This window comes from Erythrolamprus reginae, chromosome 12 (genome assembly GCF_031021105.1).
Source record: "Erythrolamprus reginae isolate rEryReg1 chromosome 12, rEryReg1.hap1, whole genome shotgun sequence".
NCBI lineage: Eukaryota > Metazoa > Chordata > Lepidosauria > Squamata > Dipsadidae > Erythrolamprus > Erythrolamprus reginae.
This window is the reverse complement of record NC_091961.1, coordinates 1,690,001-1,709,486: the sequence shown is the minus strand read 5'-3', so window position 1 is coordinate 1,709,486 and position 19,486 is coordinate 1,690,001. Positions and strand designations below refer to the sequence as shown.

The 19,486-nt window shown below is 43.7% G+C and overlaps 1 protein-coding gene across 2 annotated transcripts in view; it reads right to left on the bottom strand.

Moving 5' to 3' along the window:
* KCNIP3 (potassium voltage-gated channel interacting protein 3) overlaps positions 1-19,486 on the bottom strand; it is a 40,837-nt gene that overhangs the window by 3,902 nt on the left and 17,449 nt on the right. For both annotated transcript variants that reach the window (XM_070765963.1, XM_070765962.1), the window contains exons 2-6: positions 4,329-4,453; positions 2,542-2,611; positions 1,670-1,740; positions 335-442; positions 149-253 (exon numbers count right to left, since the gene is read on the bottom strand). In XM_070765963.1, coding sequence (XP_070622064.1) covers positions 149-253; positions 335-442; positions 1,670-1,740; positions 2,542-2,611; positions 4,329-4,453 — 479 coding nt within the window. The remainder of the gene's footprint in view (positions 1-148; positions 254-334; positions 443-1,669; positions 1,741-2,541; positions 2,612-4,328; positions 4,454-19,486) is intronic.

The window sequence follows — 19,486 nt, the reverse complement described above, 5'->3', positions numbered from 1 at the left end:
GGATAACCATCTGTCTGAAGTAGTTTAGGGTTTCCTACCTAAGTAGGGAATTGGACTAGAAGACCTCCAAGGTCCTTTCCAACTCTTTTGTTATTATTATTATAACTTTCTGATGATGGACAGAATCCTTTTTTTCCTTTCATTTTACCTGGAAGAACTTCTCCACGTGCTCAAAAGGCGCATCTTCCTGCAGCATGGGGTAGGTGTAGCGGCCCATCATGTCGTAGATGGATTTCATGATGGCCAGCATCTCCTGCCAAAGAAGGAGAACAAAGCTTTGACAGCAGCACATCCCGTGGGCCTCGGGTACCGAAATAGGATCGACCGAGCTCACCTCCTTGGTAATGTATCCGTCCTTGTTGATGTCGTAGAGGTTAAAAGCCCAGCTGAGTTTCTCATGCACTGTGCCACGCAGCAAAATGGAGAGGCCGATGACAAAGTCCTGTTCAAGACGACAACAACAATATGCTGCAACGTCCTACCGGTCAATGACTACTTCAGCTTCAACCGCAACAACACAAGAGCATGCAACAGATTCAAACTTAATACGAACCGCTCCAAACTTGACTGTAAAAAATATGATTTCAACAATCGAGTTATCGAAGCGTGGAACTCATTACCGGACTCAATTGTGTCAACCCCTAACCCCCATCACTTCTCCCTTAGACTCTCCACAATTGACCTCTCCAGGTTTCTAAGAGGCCAGTAAGGGGCGTACATAAGTGCACTGGTGTGCCTTTCGTCCCCTGTCCAATTGTCTTTCCTTTCTCTCACTTATCATATACATTCTCTTCCTTTCATATATCCTCTCCCTAAGTTCATTTTACCCTTATATATATATTACTACATGTCTATTTTTCTTCCTATGTATTTGTGCATTGGACAAATGAATAAATAAATAAAATAAATAAACAACAACAGAGAAAGAGAGAGAGATCAGTTACAGCCTGTGAGCCTGGCAAGAAATATTGCAGGAACTGGGCATGGCTAGTCCAGTAAAGAGAAGGACCAGGGGAGATATTGATTGATTGATTTTGTCCATTACACAATGAGGGTTATAGTGTGTATACATATAGTAAATATATAATGAAAGTTATAGAGAATAAACTCATAGAAAGATATATCTAAGAAAGAAGAGAAGATATAGGAATAAAATATATCAATGAAAGAATAGAAGAAATATAGGAAAGTCTCCGAGTCTTCGGAGAGGGGCGGCATACAAATCTAATAAATAATAAAATAATAATAATAGTAAAAAGGAGAATGGTATAGGAGATATAGGAGAGCAATAGGACAGGGGACGGAAAACACTCTAGTGCACTTGTACTCGCCCCTTACTGACCGCTTAGAAATCTGGAAAGGTCAATCGTGGATAATTTAAGGGTAAAGTGTATAATACAAATTAGATTTGTATGCCGCCCCGAGTCTACGGAGAGGGGCAGCATACAAATCTAATAAGTAAGTAAGTAAGTAAGTAAGTAAGTAAGTAAGTAAGTAAGTAAGTAAGTAAGTAAGTAAGTAAGTAAGTAAGTAAGTAAGTAAGCAAGCAAGCAAGCAAGCAAGCAAGCAAGCAAGCATTCCCAACCGCCCTCAGATCTTTTCAGGATTAACTTCCTCCTGGGTTCGCTCACAAGCGTCAACCTTCCAAGAGGCAGAAAATTCACCTTACTTCAAATCGAATGGCTCCGCTCCGGTCCAGATCGAAAGCGTTGAATAGGAAGTGGGCGTACATGGAGGCATCTGCAAAGGAAAAGGCAGAAGCAGGTGAGATGGACACCTGGAGGGTTTTCCTTGTGCCCTGGGGGATCCTTCCCTGGGACTGCTCTGGAGATACCTCAGCGTTACTCAGGAAGACGTACCGTATTTTTCGGTGTATAATATGCACCTTTTTCCTCCCTAAAAGAGGCTGATAGTTTGGGTGCGTCTTATACTCTGAATGTAGCCTTTTTTTCCCCAGCCCCAACTAGCTACTAACAATGTTCCCAGCTCATACCGGCTTGCAGGCTCTTTCATTGTTACTCTCTGCGAAGAATGTTTTCCAAGCCCCAAGTCTTTGCAGGGCTTTTTTCATTGTTCAGACTTGCTCCGAATGTTTCTTTCCAGCCCTAACCAGGTGCTAACAATGTTCCCAGCTCTTATCAGCTTGCAAACACTTTCATGGTTACTCTCTCTGAATAAGGTTTTTGCTTTTCACACCTATGATCATCACTGTATCCCTCAAGTCATGTAATCAGAAGTTGGACTGTTGGCAACTGGCATGTACTTATGACAGTTTCAGTATCCGGGTGTCACGTGATCGCCATTTGCGACCTTCTGCCAAGCAATGTCCATGGGGGAACTAGATTCACTTAACGGCCATGTTACTAACTTAACAACGCTAACGATTCACCTAACCGACTCCTAAGTTAAACGTTAAAGAGTTGAACGTTTTGAACTCTCTCAACCGGCTGAGGAATTCTGGGAATTGAAGTCCGGTCGTCTTCCGGTGGCCAAAGTTGAGAAAGGCTGAATCAATGGTCCTGAGATGCATGGCAGACTCACCTCCCTGGGGGAAGAACTGGGCATAGATGAGCTTGAAGGTTTCTTCATCCACCAGGCCGCTGGGACATTCCTGAAGAGAAACCAGACACTGGTTACTAGTCCGAACGGAACAAAGTCCTTTGGAGTCCAACTCAGGTTTTTCTTCTCTCTCTCTCTCTTTTCTTTCTTTCTTTCTTTCTTCCTCCCTCCCTTTTTCTTTCTTTCTTTCTTTCTTTTTCTTTCTTCTTTTTCTTCCTTCCCTCCCCTTTTTATCATTCTTCCTTCCTTCCTCCTCCCTTTTTCTTTCTTTCTTTCTTTCTTTCTTTCTTTCTTCCCTCTTTCTTTTGTTCTGCCTTCATTCACCCTCCCTTTTTCTTTCTTTCTTTCTTTCTTCCCTCTTTCTTTTGTTCTTCCTTCCTTCCTCCCTCCCTCTTTCTTTCTATCATTTCTCCTCCCTACTTTTTTCTTTCCTTCTTTTACTTTCTTCCTTCCTTCCCTCTTTCTTTCTTTCATTCTTCCTTCCTCCCTCCTTCCCCCCCTTTTTCTTTCTTTCTTTTTCTTCCTCCTTCCCTCCCTTTTTCTTTCATTCTTTTTCTTTCTTTCCTCGTTCTTTCTTTCACCCTGGCCACCCCCACCCCAGGTCAAACACAACCCTGATTCAGCGCTCAATGCAATTGAGTTTGACACCTCTGCTATAGGGTCTACTGCTGGATCAGATGGTTAGACTAGAAGACCTCCAAGGTCCTTTCAAACTTATTTCTGCATGCTCAGAATGCAGCTGGAGCCCAGAGCATTGCGTCTGAAAGCGAAGGCTGTGGATGTGCCAGCTGGTCCAAGACCTTCGCCAGGCTGTGGCTCACCCCAAGGCAGTGAGCCAGAAACTATCGGCTGGGTGGCATCAGTACCGGGTTCCTATAGGTACAGATGAGGACGCTGCATGGGTAGCAAAACTTGAGCTGTGCATGCAGTTTTGGGGCTCTGGCATGCGCACGCACATGTCCCAGCTAGATTTTGCTTCTGTGCATGTGCAGGAAGCCAACTCTCACAAGGGGATGCGCTTGAGAGAAAGATTTCAGCAATACGCAGAAGCAAACAATCACCGAAATCTCACGCATGCGCAGAAGCAAAACCTCACTGGGATGCACGTGCGCGCATGACACAAACCCAAAGCAGCGTACGCAGCGCACCAGTAGAAGTGGTAGCAGCAACCCCCGCCTGGGTGACATATTTTACAGCGGCTGCCAAGAGCCGAGCATTACAGGAAAGCCATTAAAGATACATGATGCAGAAGGCAGGGGGTGGTTTCCTGGGAGGGAGGGAAGTTTTCACAAAGTCCCCCTGGCTTCCTGCCCAGGCTGAGTCAACAACACGGCCCATGTCTCTGTGCCAGCAGGACCATCTTGGGATGCAGAAAAACAAGTCTCTGTTTCTCTGAGCATTTTTCTGGAACCACACCAGTAATGGCTTGCCACTGGGACGACACACTGGTAGCGCGTGATCCACTGCGCACATAGCTTCAGTTCTCTTGCATGCATGTGCACATGCATCCCAGTGTATTTTTGCTTTGGGCACAAGCATCTATTTAAACATTTTGTCCAGTTTTGGGGCAGTTTTTACCTGTCACAGGTGTGATAGCTATATAATATAGGTATATCCTATGGGCTGTGTTCGAATGGAATGCTGTGTCAAAATTTCAAAGCAACCCGTGAAGTACTTTTCGAGATTAGCCCCTCCTAACGAAGATACATTTACATTTTTCTTAATATAGATAAGAAAAAAGCATCAGCAGGTGGGAAACAAAGACTCACGTTCTTGAAGCCTCTATAGAGGGACTGCAGTTCCTTTTTGGTGAATTTGGTTAGAAGTTGGAGTTGGTCGAGTCCTTCCGGTTGATGCCGCAGGGCCGATAGCTCCAACTCGGTCTCGCCGTTGTCTGTAAAAAGAAGCCAAACAGGTAACATTTATTTAAAGATTTGAGGTTTTGCACGCTGACAGAAGAGATCATTCAAAAACACCGACTTGCAAGCCGGGTGCTAACTGAGAATGGATATTCCGTCCTGACTCAGCAGAAGCATCTTAAACATTATTATTATTATTATTATTATTATTATTATTATTATTATTATTATTATTATTATTATTATAATATAAATACAACACAGCAAACGAGATCACTATGCTGGATTTCGTATTTCATCCCCAGTCGGGCGCTTCCCAAGCACCTAGGACTGCGTGATATAGTGGCGAATTATGTTTGCCGATCCCAGTGAAGCCGCCTTTTGCAATTGACAGATGGAGGTTTTGTCAATTCCGATGGTTTTCAAATGTCCGCTGAGATCCTTTGCCCCTGCGCCCAGCGTGCCAAGGACCACTGGGACCACTTTCACGGTCTTATGCCAGAGTCGTTCCAGCTCGATTTTTAGATCTTCGTATTTCACTAATTTCTCTAGCTGCTTCTCCTCAATTCTGCTGTCTCCTGGGATTGCGATGTCGATGATCCATACTTTCTTTTTCTCCACGATCAGGATGTCTGGTGTGTTATGCTTCAGAATTCGGTCAGTCTGAATTATTATTATTATTATTATTATTATTATTATTATTATTATTATTTATTAGACTTGTATTCCGCCCCTCTCCAAAGACTTCTTGGATTACTGGTCTTGGCTTGGCTCTGCTTTTTTCCTCTTTCCTCCTTCCTGGCTTCGGACGAGCTTCCCTCTCTCCTGCCCGGCTCCCCTCCAGCCTCACGCGGCCACCTCCCACCTGAGGTGCAAGCAGAAGGTGTGGGTGGATCTGCGCCTGCAGCATTTATGCTTCTGGCAGCCCCCGTTCGCCTAGCTACCCAGCCTGAGGCCAGGGGGGCGACCCAGGAAGGAGAGCGTGGGAAACGCGAAGCAAATTGTCACCCCAGTGAGCGACACTGGTAAGGTTGTAAGTCGAGGACTTAACTGTTCGCTTGAACGATGATGATAGTTCAAACCACTCCCCCTGGTCACATGACCATTAAGCTACACCCACAAAATAAGCCACACCCACACAGCGTGGCAGTAAAAAATGTGGCTGCCCATTACTGAACGCAGCGTTGGCCTTCTCCAAGTCCCGTCAACTAAGCAATATTGGAATTACCGCCCCCCTCCCCTCCCCATTCACTGCTCTGATTTTCCTCCCCTTAAGACTGACGGCAGAAAAAGACCCCCTGGTCCATCTAGTCTGCCCTGATACTATTTCCTGTATTTTATCTTACAATGGATATCTGTTTATCCCAGGCATGTTTACATTCAGTTCCTGTGGATTGACCAACCACGTCTGCTGGGAGTTTGTTCCAAGGATCTACTACTCTTTCAGTGAAATAATATTTTCTCACGTTGCTTTTGATCTTTCCCCCAACTAACCTCAGATTGTTGCCCCTTGTTCTTGGGTTCACTTTCCTATTAAAAACACTTCCCTCCTGAACCTTATTTAACCCTTTAACATATTTAAATGTTTCGATCATGTCCCCCCTTTTCCTTCTGTCCTCCAGACTCTACAGATGAAGTCCATGAAGTCTTTCCTGATACGTTTTATGTTTAAGACCTTCCACCATTCTTGTAGCCCGTCTTTGGACCCCTTCAATTTTGTCAGTATCTTTTTGTAGGTGAAGTCTCCAGAACTGAACACAGTATTATTCCAAATGAGGTCTCACCAGCGCTCTATATAAGGGGATCACAATCTCCCTCTTCCTGCTTGTGATACCTCTAGCTATGCAGCTAAGCATCCTACTTGCTTTTCCTACTGCCCGACCACACTGCAATCTTAAGACAATCTCCGTTTGACAGATTTACGAGGATTGGAGTTATTTTATTATGATGATTGTTATTGTTTTTCTAACACAAGCCCAGAGAGGCAGCGTGAGAGATTGTCCGTTTCTGGGCAAGAGTCGAGCAAAACATGACACAGCAACGAGGAGCTGGTTTTAAAAATAGGCTGAGCAGCATCCGAGAAGCCGGCCAAACGCGTCCCAAGCTTTGGACTCCAGAAAGGCTGACTCAGCCCCACAAGAGGCGGTTAGGCAGGCGGCCTCTGGGGGTCCCAGGCCTTCTACAGAGAGTGTGGCAACCCGTTGATTAATCAGCAACTTCTGCACCGGTGTGACGCCAAAGACTTTAGCATACAAGGTCCACCACCACCATCTCCACACCTTTCTATTTAAAAAAATGACATGGTCTTTCTTAACAATGGCTACAATGTCCTACATACCAAAGAATACTTCAGCTTCAATAGCTTCAACAATGGGCGCTATCTAACAAAATGAAATTCAATGGTGAAAAAAGTCAGTTCTACATTTAGGCAAGAGAAACAAAATGCACAGGTTCAGCATATGTGGTACCTTGCTCAACAGTAGTAACTGTGAGAGGGATCTTGGAGTCCTAGTGGACGACCATTTAAATAGGAGCCAGCCGTGGGCAGCAGCTGCCCCAAAAGCCAACCCAATTCTAGGCTGCATTAACAGAGGGACAGAATCAAGATCATGTGAAGTGTTAATACCGCTTTATAAGGCCTTGGAAAGGCCACACCTGGAATCCTGCATTCGGTTTTGGTCTCCACGATGCAAAAAGGATGTTGAGACTCTAGAAAAAGTGCAGAGAAGAGCAACAAATAGGATTAGGGGACCAGAGGCTAAAACATATGAAGAACGGTTGCAGGAACTGGGCATGGCTAGTTTGATGAGAAGAAGGACTAGGGGAGACAGGATAGCAGCCTTCCAATATCTCAGGGGTTGCCACAAAGAAGGACTCAAGCTATTCTCCAAAGCAGCTGAAGGCAGTATAGATGGTACCTTGCTCAACAGTAGTAACTGTGAGATGGATCTTGGAGTGCTAGTGGACGACCATTTAAATAAGAGCCAGCCGTGGGCAGCAGCTGCCAAAAAAGCCAACACAGTTCAAGGCTGCATCACCAGAGGGACAGAATCAAGATCATGTGAAGTGTTAATACCACTTTATAAGGCCTTGGAAAGGCCACACCTGGAATCCTGCATTTAGTTTTGGTCGCCACGATGCAAAAAGGATGTTGAGACTCTAGAAAAAGTCCAGAGAAGAGCAACAAATAGGATTAGGGGACTGGACATTGAATGTGGCTGGTCAGCGGATTGCAAATCCATCTGGTGGTGATGCTGTCTATCCCACATTTTTCTATCTTAACGTGCAATGTGTTTGTCACCAGTGTTCAGAAAACAACAACCAATAAAACAACAGCAATGATCTCCTCTTTCTTGCTATACAGCTGGATAGGACTTGTGATGAATGAGGAACTGTGTGCAATCTTTCCTTCTTTTAATGAAGATTGTACATGTCCCTGTTTTCCTTGCTAGCTTTATTTTTTTTAAAACAAAATATAACCATGATTTTATCCAATTTTTATTTTCCCTCTCCTAACGATTGTTCTGTCGGGCTCTCTGGTAGACTCCTCCCAAAAATTCACAGGTACAAATTTCAGACACACACACGTTTGAAAATTCAAAACAATGTTCTTTATAACGAAAATTCACTTAAACTAAGCCCTCTTTTTGTATAGCAAAGAGCACTCGTCTCCAAACAAACTGGTAATTTGTACAAGTCCCTTATCAGTTCTGTGATACTTAGCTTGCAGCTGTGAGGCAATTCACAGTCCTTCTTCTTTCACAAAGTGAAACACACTTTGCTCTGGTTTAGTTTCAAAGCAGGGAAAAATCAGCACACAAAAAGTCAAAGTCAGAAAAGCAGGCACGAAACACAGCAATCAGATAATCCTCCACAATGGCCAAGCTACAAGTGGCCTCAATTTCTTTGATAATAATCTCTCAGTTGTTGCTGCCTATGCATCGCTCTCCGCATGCGTGGCTGTATCATTAACTCTTGTTCTGAATCCAAGGAGGAGCTAGATAATTGATCTCCTTCTGAGCTGTCTGCCACACTCTCCTCCTCCCTGTCACTCATGTCTTCTTGGTCAAAGGAGCCTTCATCAGCAGATTCCACCAGGGGCAAAACAGGCCTGCAGCATGTGGATGTCTCCCCCACATCCACAGTCCTTGGGGCAGGAGCTGGGCCAGAGCTAACCACAACACCAATTAAGGTATATTGCTCAGGATTGTTCCCTGCAAATTCACCACAGGATTCCTCTGTTTAAGGAGCTAAATCTTACTTTGAAGGATAAATAATATCAATGCAAAGGGGCAAAAAAACATTGATCTTTTTTTGCAGAATATCTACAGCAGCTCTCCAGATTCCTTGGGCTGCAATTATCCTATTTGAGCACATACAGTAAGTCCAAGGTATCTGTAAGCACAAGTTAGAAGAAAGAGAACTTGAAACCAAATATGTAGACGATGCACTTGAATTTAGCTCACCCTTGGATCTAGTTTTGGGAGTGTTCTTTATTTTTTTTCACGTTAACAACAGGAAAGAGCCATATAAACACATCTCTCTCACACATACACACACACAAACACACACACTCTTAAATGCATCAGTTGATGGATTGGAAGGCACCATTAAAATCACCTCTTCAACCATTTGCACTGTGCCGGAAAACCAATTAAACCATCTGCTTGGTTGTTCACAAATGCATTTTCAGAAGCAGAATACCAGAATTACAGAATACCAGGGTTATTCTGTAATTCTACACCTCTCCATTTTTTTAAAAAAGGAAATGGTCCTAACAATAGCAGAGAGGAAAAATGTCTGGAAACTAAAGTTATAACAGAATTACAGAATAACAGAGTTGGAAGGGGCCTGGGAAAGGTCATCTAGTCCAGCCCTTTGCTCAAACAGGAGACCTGATATAATTCCAGAAAAGTGGCTGTCCAGTCTCTGCTTAAAACCCCCCAGTGTTGGAGCACCCACAACTTCTGGTGGCAAGCTGTTTCATTGGTTAATTGTCCTCAGTGTCAGGAAATTCCTCCTTAGTTCTAATAATAATTAATAATAACAATAATAATTTATTGGACTTGTATGCCGCCCCTCTCCGAAGACTCGGGGCGGCTCACAACAATAATAAAACAATATAGCAGTAAAACAAATCCAATATTAAAAAAACATATATAGAACCATACAGCACATACATACCAAACATAAAATATAAAAGCCTGGGGGAGGATGTCTTACTTCCCCCATGCCTGGCGATATAGGTGGGTCTTAAGAAATTTGCGAAAGACAAGGAGGGTGGGGGCTGTTCTAATCTCTGGGGGGAGTTGATTCCAGAGGGCCGGGGCTGCCACAGAGAAGGCTCTTCCCTTGGGGCCCGCCAAACAACATTGTTTGGTCGATGGGACCCGGAGAAGGCCAACTCTGTGGGACCTTATTGGCCTCTGGGATTCGTGCGGTAGAAGGCGGTTCCGGAGGTATTCTGGTCCAATGCCATGTAAGGCTTTAAAGTGGTGGTTTTTTCAGGCATGTAGCACCTCACTTTCAATGTGTGTTTGTTTTTGCATGCGCTGAGGGGTGCTGGTCATCCTCCCGCATTTCGTACCAAAATCAACGCACTCTGTCCAAGTTCTGAAAGTTTTTCCCCTGTGACGTCATGGTTTTGGCAGATAAACTATCAGACTCTGGAGCTTCACAATTATAGCTTAGATCCAGGGATGCCCTGCAGGGAATGGAACAGGAGGTGCTTAAAAGCTGAAAACGATCAATATGGAGTTGATCTGAAGCAGTTTTGAAGAAGGGTTGATACTGGCTGTGTCTCCAATAACCTTGTTTGCAATTCTGCTAAATCAAGTCAGCAAATTCTTTTTTAAAAACTTCAAATCATTTGGGATGGCAACACAGTCGAGAATGGGGAAGCTGTTTTCAAACCACCTCTGCTTCACTCCAAAGCTACTGCCCCAATGTTTCTAAAACTTTTAAGAGAAAGGTAAAATGTTTTCTTTAGTTCCTGCTCATCTCCATTTGCCTTCCCTGTGTCGATTAAATATATTTTTGCATTTGGCTTTGGAGGGAGAGGATATGGTGAGGCTACCGTGGACGGTTTTCCAATCATAGAATCATATCAAAGATCATGTATTGTCTGTGCAAATTTCCCAACTCCTAATTTCATCTATTTCCTTATAAAAATCAGAGTAAAGAGGATATCTTAAATGGAACAGTGGCAGTTGTGAAATAAGAGTTTTGATTGTCCAAACTCGACTGCAGAAAATACGACTTCAGCAACAGAGTGTATCAATGCCTGGAACGCACAACCTGACTCTGTGGTTTCTTCCCCAAACCCCAAAAACTTTAATCTTAGACCATAGTTCCCTCTAAGCTGAGCAGTGAGCAATCGCTCACTTAAAAATCATCATCAACTCAGAGTTTTCCAAACCTGCCCAGAAGCCGAGAGGGAAAGAGTGAGAGGGAAGGAGAGAGAGAGGAAGAGAGAGAAACAGATAGACAAAAGAGAGGAAGGAAAAGAGAAAGAAAAAGAATGGGAGTAAGGAAGAGGGAAAGAAAATCAAAATCTAGTTTGAAACTAACTCAACTATTTAAGTGGCATTTTGATATTGATAGAGTTGCCCTATTATGAGCTCACTGTTATAGACACACTTTATTTATTTATTTATTTATTTATTTATTATTTCTGTGCCGCCCAGTCCCAAAGGGACTGCCGCTCAGAGACTATACTTTTCCGCCCACCCCCCCAAAAAATTAGAGGGAACACTGCCTTAGACTGTCTACAGTCGACCTCTCCCCATTTCTAAGAGGTGTGTAAGGGGGGTTCATAAATGCACCATTGTGCCTACCGTCCCTGTCCTACCGTCCTATTGCCTAATTTACCTGCACCTACTATGCTAATGTTTATGTTTATACCTATTATTTTGCACATGTTTGACAAAATAAAATAAAATCCATTGGTACATTTGGCTGGAGAAAAGACATCGTACAACTCCATCATGATCCTCCTACAACTATCCCACGAACTTATAAAATAACTTATTAAACTCTAACTCAAGTCTAGAAACTCAAAACTTTCATCTATACAGATAGTAAAGATCTTAAAAGCTGTAGTAGAGTAACCAGGTCAACAGATAAGTTGACACTATTTACGACATCTGATAAATTTATAGATATGAATTTATATCTTCTTTTTTCTTCTTCTTTCTTTTATTTTTAATTTTCCCTCTTCTCTTTCCTTTCCCTTTTTCCTTCCTTTTCTTTCTCTCTCTTTAACTCTATTTCCTCTTATATGTGTAAGCGTGTATTTTGATTTATAACTGTATAAATTCATCTACATTTGTATTCATCTACATTTGTACCAATATTCGCATGGTCCTTTAGCTTTAGGTACCCCCTGCCCTATTTATCTTCAATAAATATGATATTTTCCTAAATAATAATAATAATAATAATAATAATAATAATAATAACAACAACAACAACAACAACAACAAAGTGTCACCTTCTCTTTAAAAAATGCTCCTGGACTTCATGAGGATGTCCTAAGCATTCCTGGAAAACTACAAAAGTGGCGAGTCAACTTTCCCTACAAGAAGTAGCCAACAAGATGGCAATGAGCAACCTCTTTAAGTATGGTTGCCAAGAAGCAATGGATGGAAACTAATGAAGGAGAGAACCTGGAATGAAGGAGGAATTTCATGTCTATGAAAACAGTGAGCCGTGGAACAGCTATGGAACCTATGGTTGCTCCATCACTAGTGGGTTTTAACAGCCATTTGTCTCATGCTCAAGCTGGGGGTTGGACTAGGAGACCTTCAATGCCCCTTCTGTCATTCTATCGAAACAACAGTCCAAGAGGGAGTTTTCACATTAAGAAGATAACAAAACTCTTGGGGATGAAGGAAGGAGGCCTAACTTGGTCTCTGGAGAGAGGTTCCTAAAATATTTGGACTGCAAAACTCCAGGTGATCATTAGATGGCAGCAAAGAGTCGAGGGTGGCTGCCACCTAGGAGCGACCCAGGGTTTTTCTCGCGCATTTGTGGCTGCCCACATGCCTTTGGTCCATCCCAGAAGCCCCCTGATTTGGGGTTCCAAGGAGGAGTTATGAGAAAGGCCAAGAGCTCCGTGCCTGTCTCAGCGGGAGCTTTGCCGCTGTTTCTTCCAGGCAGCCAGAGGAGACCAAAATCTCAGCTTTCAGAGGACTCCGGGAGGGAGGAGAGAAGAAGAGAGGCAGCTGTCAGTCAAGGGAGAGGCTGGCCTACTCTTGAAGGACAGTTCGGACAGAGCAAGTGGGGTCAGAAAGGAAAATGGAAACACAAGCTCAGGACGATGGCATTTAAAGAACCAGAGACTTGCATTCACTAGCAAGCAATCAAAGTAGATTGGAAAAAGAGAGAAAGAGAGAGAGAGAAAGGGAAAGAGACAGAGAAAGAGGGATAGAGAAAGAGGGACAGAGGAGGAGAAAAAGAAAGAAAGAAAGAAAGAGGGAGGGAGGGAGAAGGAAGGAGAGAAGGAGAGAGGGAAAGAGAAAGAAAGAAGGAGAGAGAGAGAGAAAGAGAAAGGGGGGTTGAGAGAAAGGGAAGGAGGGAGGAAGAGAGAGAGAGGAAAGAAAGAGAAAGAAAGAAAGAAAGAAAGAAAGAAAGAAAGGAGGAGGGAGGGAGGGAGAAGCAAGGAAGGAAGGAAGGAAGGAGAGAGAGAAAGGAAGAGAAAGGAGAGAGGGATGAGAGAAAGAGGGAAGAAGGGAGGGAGGAAGAAAGGAAGGAGAGAGAGAGAAAGAAAAAGAAAGAAAGAAGGAGGAGGGAGGAAGAAGGAAGGAGAGAAGGAGAGAGGGAAAGGGAAAGAGAAAGAAAGAAGGAGAGAGAGAAAGAGAAAGAGAGAGAGGGGTTGAGAGAAAGAGGGAAGGAGGGAGGAAGAAAGGAAGAGAGAGAGAGAGAGAAAGAAAGGAGGAGGGAGGGAGAAGCAAGGAAGGAGAGAGAGAAAGAAAGAGAAAGAAGGAGAGGGGGATGAGAGAAAGAGGGAGGGAGGGAGGAAAAAGGAAGGAGAGAGAGAAAGAGAAAAAAAGAAAGAAGAAAGAAAGAAAGAAAGAAAGAAAGAAAGAAAGAAAGAAAGAAAGAAAGAAAGAACGAGGCCCACCCAAGCCTACCTTCCAGCGACATGGGCTCCAGGATGCCGAACTGCTTGAGCACCGCGATGAAGAGGATGATGACCACCGCCACCGCGCACAGCTCCATCCCCTGGATGGCCATGGCCGGCCGGGCTCCTCTCGCCACGGGCGACGCGGGGCATGCGAGGCGCCCCCCCTGGCCGGGGCCAGCCCAGCTCCCCCCGGGGAAGGCGAGGGTCCGGGTGGGGTTCGGGGGCTGCCAAGGCGGGGGCTCCGGTGCCAGCAGCCGCCCCGCCGGCTCACATCTTCCAGCCCCTTCGGGTCTGGCCCCCGGGCCGCGGCGGGCCAGCGGCGAGCCGAGGCGAGGTGGCGGCGAGGCTGGCGGGGGCCGGCGGGGTCTCCGTTCCTGCCGGGCTCATGAAGGTAGGGAAGGGGGGGAAAGGCGAGGCAGAAGCCCGACGGCGAACTTTTGCAAAAAGTTGCTCGGGGGAAAAGTTCTCTCGGCGTTTAGAACCGCCCCAAAGAATCCCAGTGGGGTCCGAGCGGCTTCTGGCCAGGCGGCGGCATCCCTCCCCAGCCTCCCCGGTCCGGTCCGGCTCTGGAGCCCGCGGGGGTCACCCGGAGAAGATGCTCCGAAGCAGCCTGGACGCCCTGCAATGCACCGCCCTGCCCGGGACTCGGCTCGCCCGATGGCATTTCCTCGGCTGGCTGCGATGCCATTGGTTGCCAGGGAGGCTATAAAAGCCCGGCCCCCACCCAGCGTGCGGGGGGGGGGAGAGGAGGAGGGGGGAGGAGCGGGGGAAGAAGAAGAAGAAGAAGAAGAAGAAGAAGAAGAAGAAGAAGAAGAAGAAGAAGAAGAAGAAGAAGAAGAAGAGGGGGAGGAAGAGGAAGGGGAGGAAAAGAGGGGGAGGGGAGGGGGAGGAGGAGGAGGCAGGGAGCTTCTCCTCTATGTCCTGCTAGCAGAGCCATCCGGGATGCAGGAGGCGAGCGTCGCCATGGTGACGACGCTGTGGTCCAGCCAGCCACATCCCTGCGGAGAGTGAGCATCAAGTGCAGCTGATCTCTAGGTGAAAGAATGAAAGTGCATATTGAGTAATGAGATCTATGTTTTAATATACTGTAGATAGAAAAAAAGGAGATAAGGGAATAGAGTAGAATAGAATAGAATAGAATAGAATAGAATAGAAATTATTTATTGGCCAAGTGTGATTGGACACACAAGGAATTTCTCTTTGGTGCAGATGCTCTCAGTGTAGATAAAAGAAAATATACATTTGTCAAGAATCATGAGATGCAACACTTAATGATTGTCATAGGGGTCAAATAAGCAATGAAGAAACAATCAATATTAATAAAAATCTTAAGGACTCAAGCAACAAGTTAAAGTCCTTCAAAGTGGGAGGAAATGGATGATAGGAATGATGAGAAAAAAACCAGTAGTAATAGTGGTGCAGACTTTGTAAATAGTTTGACAGTGTTGAGGGAATTATTTGTTTAGCAGAGTGATGGCGTTTGGGATATAGATGTTATAATATCGTTATTTGTAGATGATGTATGTTTGACGAGTAGTGAACTTTAATCAATTTTGGAGAGAAGAGTAAAAAATGTACTTTAAGATATTTTGGCTTTCTTTTTGAATGTTTAACATAACAAAGAAATATTATGTATTATTATTTTAGGCGGTGACTCTGTGTTTTTTTATTGCATATTTTGGGGTTTTTTTATTGTATGTTGGAGAAAAATAAAGAAAATTTTATACCCCCAAATGAAAGAACAGAGCAGAGGCAGGAACATGGAGGGGAGAGGAATTGCTTCGGAAAGGTGGCCAAAATAAAAATAGCCCTTTGCAATGGCCAAGTTCTGGACCTTTGGAAACCATATTACATGCAGATTATCTCAGGGACCGCCTTCTGCTGCACGAATCCCAGTGACCAGTTAGGTCCCACAGAGTGGGCCTTCTCCAGGTCCCGTCAACTAAACAATGTCGCTTGGCGGGACCCTGGGGAAGAGCCTTCTCTTTGGCGGCCCCGGCCCTGTGGAACCAATTCCCCCCAGAGATTAGAATTGCCCCCACCCTCCTTGCCTTTTGTAAGCTTCTTAAAACCCACCTCTGACCCAGGCATGGGGGAATTGAGATGCTTTTTCCCCTAGGCCTTTACAATTTTATGCATGGTATGTCTGTATGTATGTTTGGTTTTTATAATAATGGGTTTTTAACTGTTTTTAGTATTGGATTATTATTATATGCTGTTTTATTATTGCTGTTAGCCGCCCCGAGTCTCCGGAGAGGGGCGGCATACAAATCCAATAAATAAATAAAATAAATAAATAAATAAATAATAAATATTATAACAAAAAGTGTTGAGATTCTGGAAAGAGCACAAAGGAGAGCAACGAAGATAATTTAGGGAGCTGTAGGCTAAAACATATAGTAAGCTAACACGGTTGCAGAAATTGAGTACATCCAGTGTAATGAAAAGAAGTACTAGAGAAGACATGAGGGCAGTATTCCATTACTTGAGGGTCTGGTACAAAGAAGACGGGGGTCAAATTATTCTCCAAATCACCTGAAAGCAGGACAAGAAACAATGGATGGAAACTATTCAAGGAAGGAAGCAACCTGGAATTGAGGAGAAACTTCCTAACAGTTTAAACAATTAGTCAGAGGAACTGCTTGCCACCAGAAGTTGCGAGTGCTCCATCATTGAAGGATTTCAAGATGAAATTGGACAACCATTTGTCGGAAATGGTACAGGTTGGACTAGAAGACCTCCAAGGTCCCATTCAACTCTTGTTGTTCTGTTATATTCTACTTTTATTTCCACATTTTCGTGACTTACTTACTTACTTACTTACTTACTTACTTACTTACTTACTTACTTACTTACTTACTTATTTATTATTTAGATTTGTATGCCGCCCCTCTCCGTGAACTCGGGGCGGCTACTTACTTACTTACTTACTTACTTACTTACTTACTTACTTACTTACTTACTTACTTACTTACTTACTTACTTACTTACTTACTTATTGGATTTGTATGCCGCCCCTCTCCGTAGACTCGGGGCGGCTAACAACAATGATAAACACAACATGTAACAATCTAATCCAATGCTAAAATAACTAAAAAAAAACTTATTATAAAAACCAAACATACATACAGACATACCATGCGTAAATTGTAAAGGCCTAGGGGGAAAGAATATCTCAGTTCCCCCATGCCTGGTGGCAGAGATGGGTTTTAAGAAGCTTATGAAAGGCGAGGAGGGTGGGGGCAATTCTAATCTCTGGGGGGAGTTGGTTCCAAAGGGCTGGGGCCGCCACAGAGAAGGCTCTTCCCCTGGGTCCCGCCAAACGACATTTTCTCCAACCTGCTCCCCTCCAGGCATTCCGAGACTTTTAACTCTCATTATTTTTGCATCCAAAGGACCCACCTGGTCATCTTTGAAAAATGCAGCCCCTTTGGACTGCAAGCTGCAAGAGGTAGCCAGCCGGTATTTTCAAACCACAGCATGTAAGCCGAGGTATAAAACTAAAAAAATACAAATAAAAATAAAAAATTGAACGATTGCACTCCCTGTCATTTTTGCAGATGGATCACTACAATTTAAGTTTTTCGCTTTCATCAGGAAGTGATTCTTTTTTCCAAGCCCTCCCCGCAGAGAGCCGAGAGAATATTGCGTCGTGTCCTGCGGCTTAGCGAGTTTATGCCCCTTATCTATTTCTACGATGCAGTGGTTTTTTAATTATTCATTTTAAGTGCTTGAATGACTGAGAGACAAGCTTGTTCTTCACCTCGCCAAAAGGACAGGAGGAGGGGAGCGGCCGTGAAGCCAATTCATTCAAAGAGGGGCATTAAACCACTTCCTTCCAAGAAAGGGGGAAACCCTACCTGAATAGAAAATCAAGTAGCAGGCAGTTCCGCGAGATAGCCATGTAGGAAACAAAAAGTTTCAACAGTAACAACAGCTTTAAAAAACCCAGCTTGCCAGCAGGCATGGAAGCCATGAGCGACGAGATTGCTGTGATTGAATTGGTTGCCTCAAAGAAGAGGGAGTCAACCTATTCTCCAAAGGGTAGAACAAGAAGCAATGGGTGGAAACTAAACAAGGAGAGAAGCAACTTAGAACTAAGGAGGAATTTCCTGGCAGTCAGAACACTTGATCAGCGGAACAGCTTGCCTCCAGAAGTTGTGAATGATGATGGTGATGATGATAATAATAATAGTAATAATAATAATAATTTACTAGATTTGTATGCCACCCCTCTCCGAAGCTCTCCGAATGCTCCATGTTTTTAAGATATTGGATAACCATTTGCATGAAATGGTGTAAGGGTTTCCTGCCTAAACAGAGGGTTGGACTAGAAGACCTCCAAGGTCCCTTCCAACTCTGTTGCTGTTGTTGTTGTTGTTGTTGTTGTTGTTATTATTATTATTATTATTATTATTATTATTATTATAGGCAAGAAGCACAACTAAAAAGGACTCATTTTGCCCTTCTCATAAGGGGACAGGAAAAGAATATTATTATTATTATTATTATTATTATTATTATTATTATTATTCGCAAGAAGCACAACTAAAAAGGACTCATTTTGCCCTTCCCATAAGGGGACAGGAAAAGAATATTACAGTATTATTATTATTATTATTATTATTATTATTATTATTATTAGCAAGAAGCACAACTAAAAAGGACTCATTTTGCCCTTCTCATAAGGTGACAGGGAAAGAACATTACAAGTTTGAAAGTGTTTCTCCTTCCTTCTCCTTTTAACTTCTGAAAAACTTTTGGGTACCCCCGAAACACTTCCCATGCCCTCCCTCCTCCCAAGATACCTTTTGTACGATGTATGGTCTATTGCAGGGGTCTCTAGCCTTGGTCACTCTAAGGCTGGTGGACTTCAACCGTCAGCTTTGTTGGCTGAGGAATTCTGGGAGTTGAAGCCCACGAGTCTTCAAGTGGCCAAGGTTGGAGACCCCTGGCCTATTGTCCATTGTCCAGGTTGCTCCTCTTCCTCCTGTCCAGGGGGGTGGGCGATATTACTTGATGCAACCTTCTGACGAGCAAAGTGAAGATTCACTTAACAACTTGGTTACTAATTTAAAATCCGCTTCCCAAATGTCTCACTTCCCATCAGACATTTTTGGGCTCAATTGTGGTTGCGCGTTGAGAATGTTATGTAATATCGTATATAGTCTTTGGAGAGGGGCGGCATATAAATCCAAATCAATCATAGAAACATAGAAACGTAGAAGACTGACAGCAGAAAAAGACCTCCTGGTCCATCTAGTCTGCCCTTATACTATTTCCTGTATTTCATCTTACAATGGATATATGTTCATCCCAGGCATGTTTACATTCAGTTCCTGTGGATTTATCAACCACGTCTGCTGGAAGTTTGCTCCAAGCATCTACTCCTCTTTCAGTCAAATAATATTTTCTCACGTTGCTTCTGATCTTTCCCCCAACTAACCTCAGGTTGTGTCCCCTTGTTCTTGTGTTCACTTTCCTATTAAAAACACTTCCCTCCTGGACCTTATTTAACCCTTGAACATATTTAAATGTTTCGATCATGTCCCCCACTTTCCCTTCCGTCCTCCAGACTCTACAGATGGAGTCCATGAAGTCTTTCCTGATCAGTTTTATGCTGAAGACCTTCCGCTAAGATACAGAGATATGACTTGTAATTTTAATATGCAAAATAAAACTGCATTGGATCTGTAATAACAATTATATGAATTATCTTCTTTTTAACAATAAAAGTTTGTTTATTTTTTTTAATGTTTCGATCATGTCCCCCCTTTCCCTTCTGTCCTCCAGATGAGACAGATGGCGTTCATAAAGTCTTTCCTGGTGAGTTTTATGCTTAAGACCTTCCGTCATTTTTGTAGCCCGTCTTTGGACCCGTTCCATTTTATCCATCTCTTGTTGTAGGTGAGGTCTCCTTCTACTGCACGAATCCCAGTGG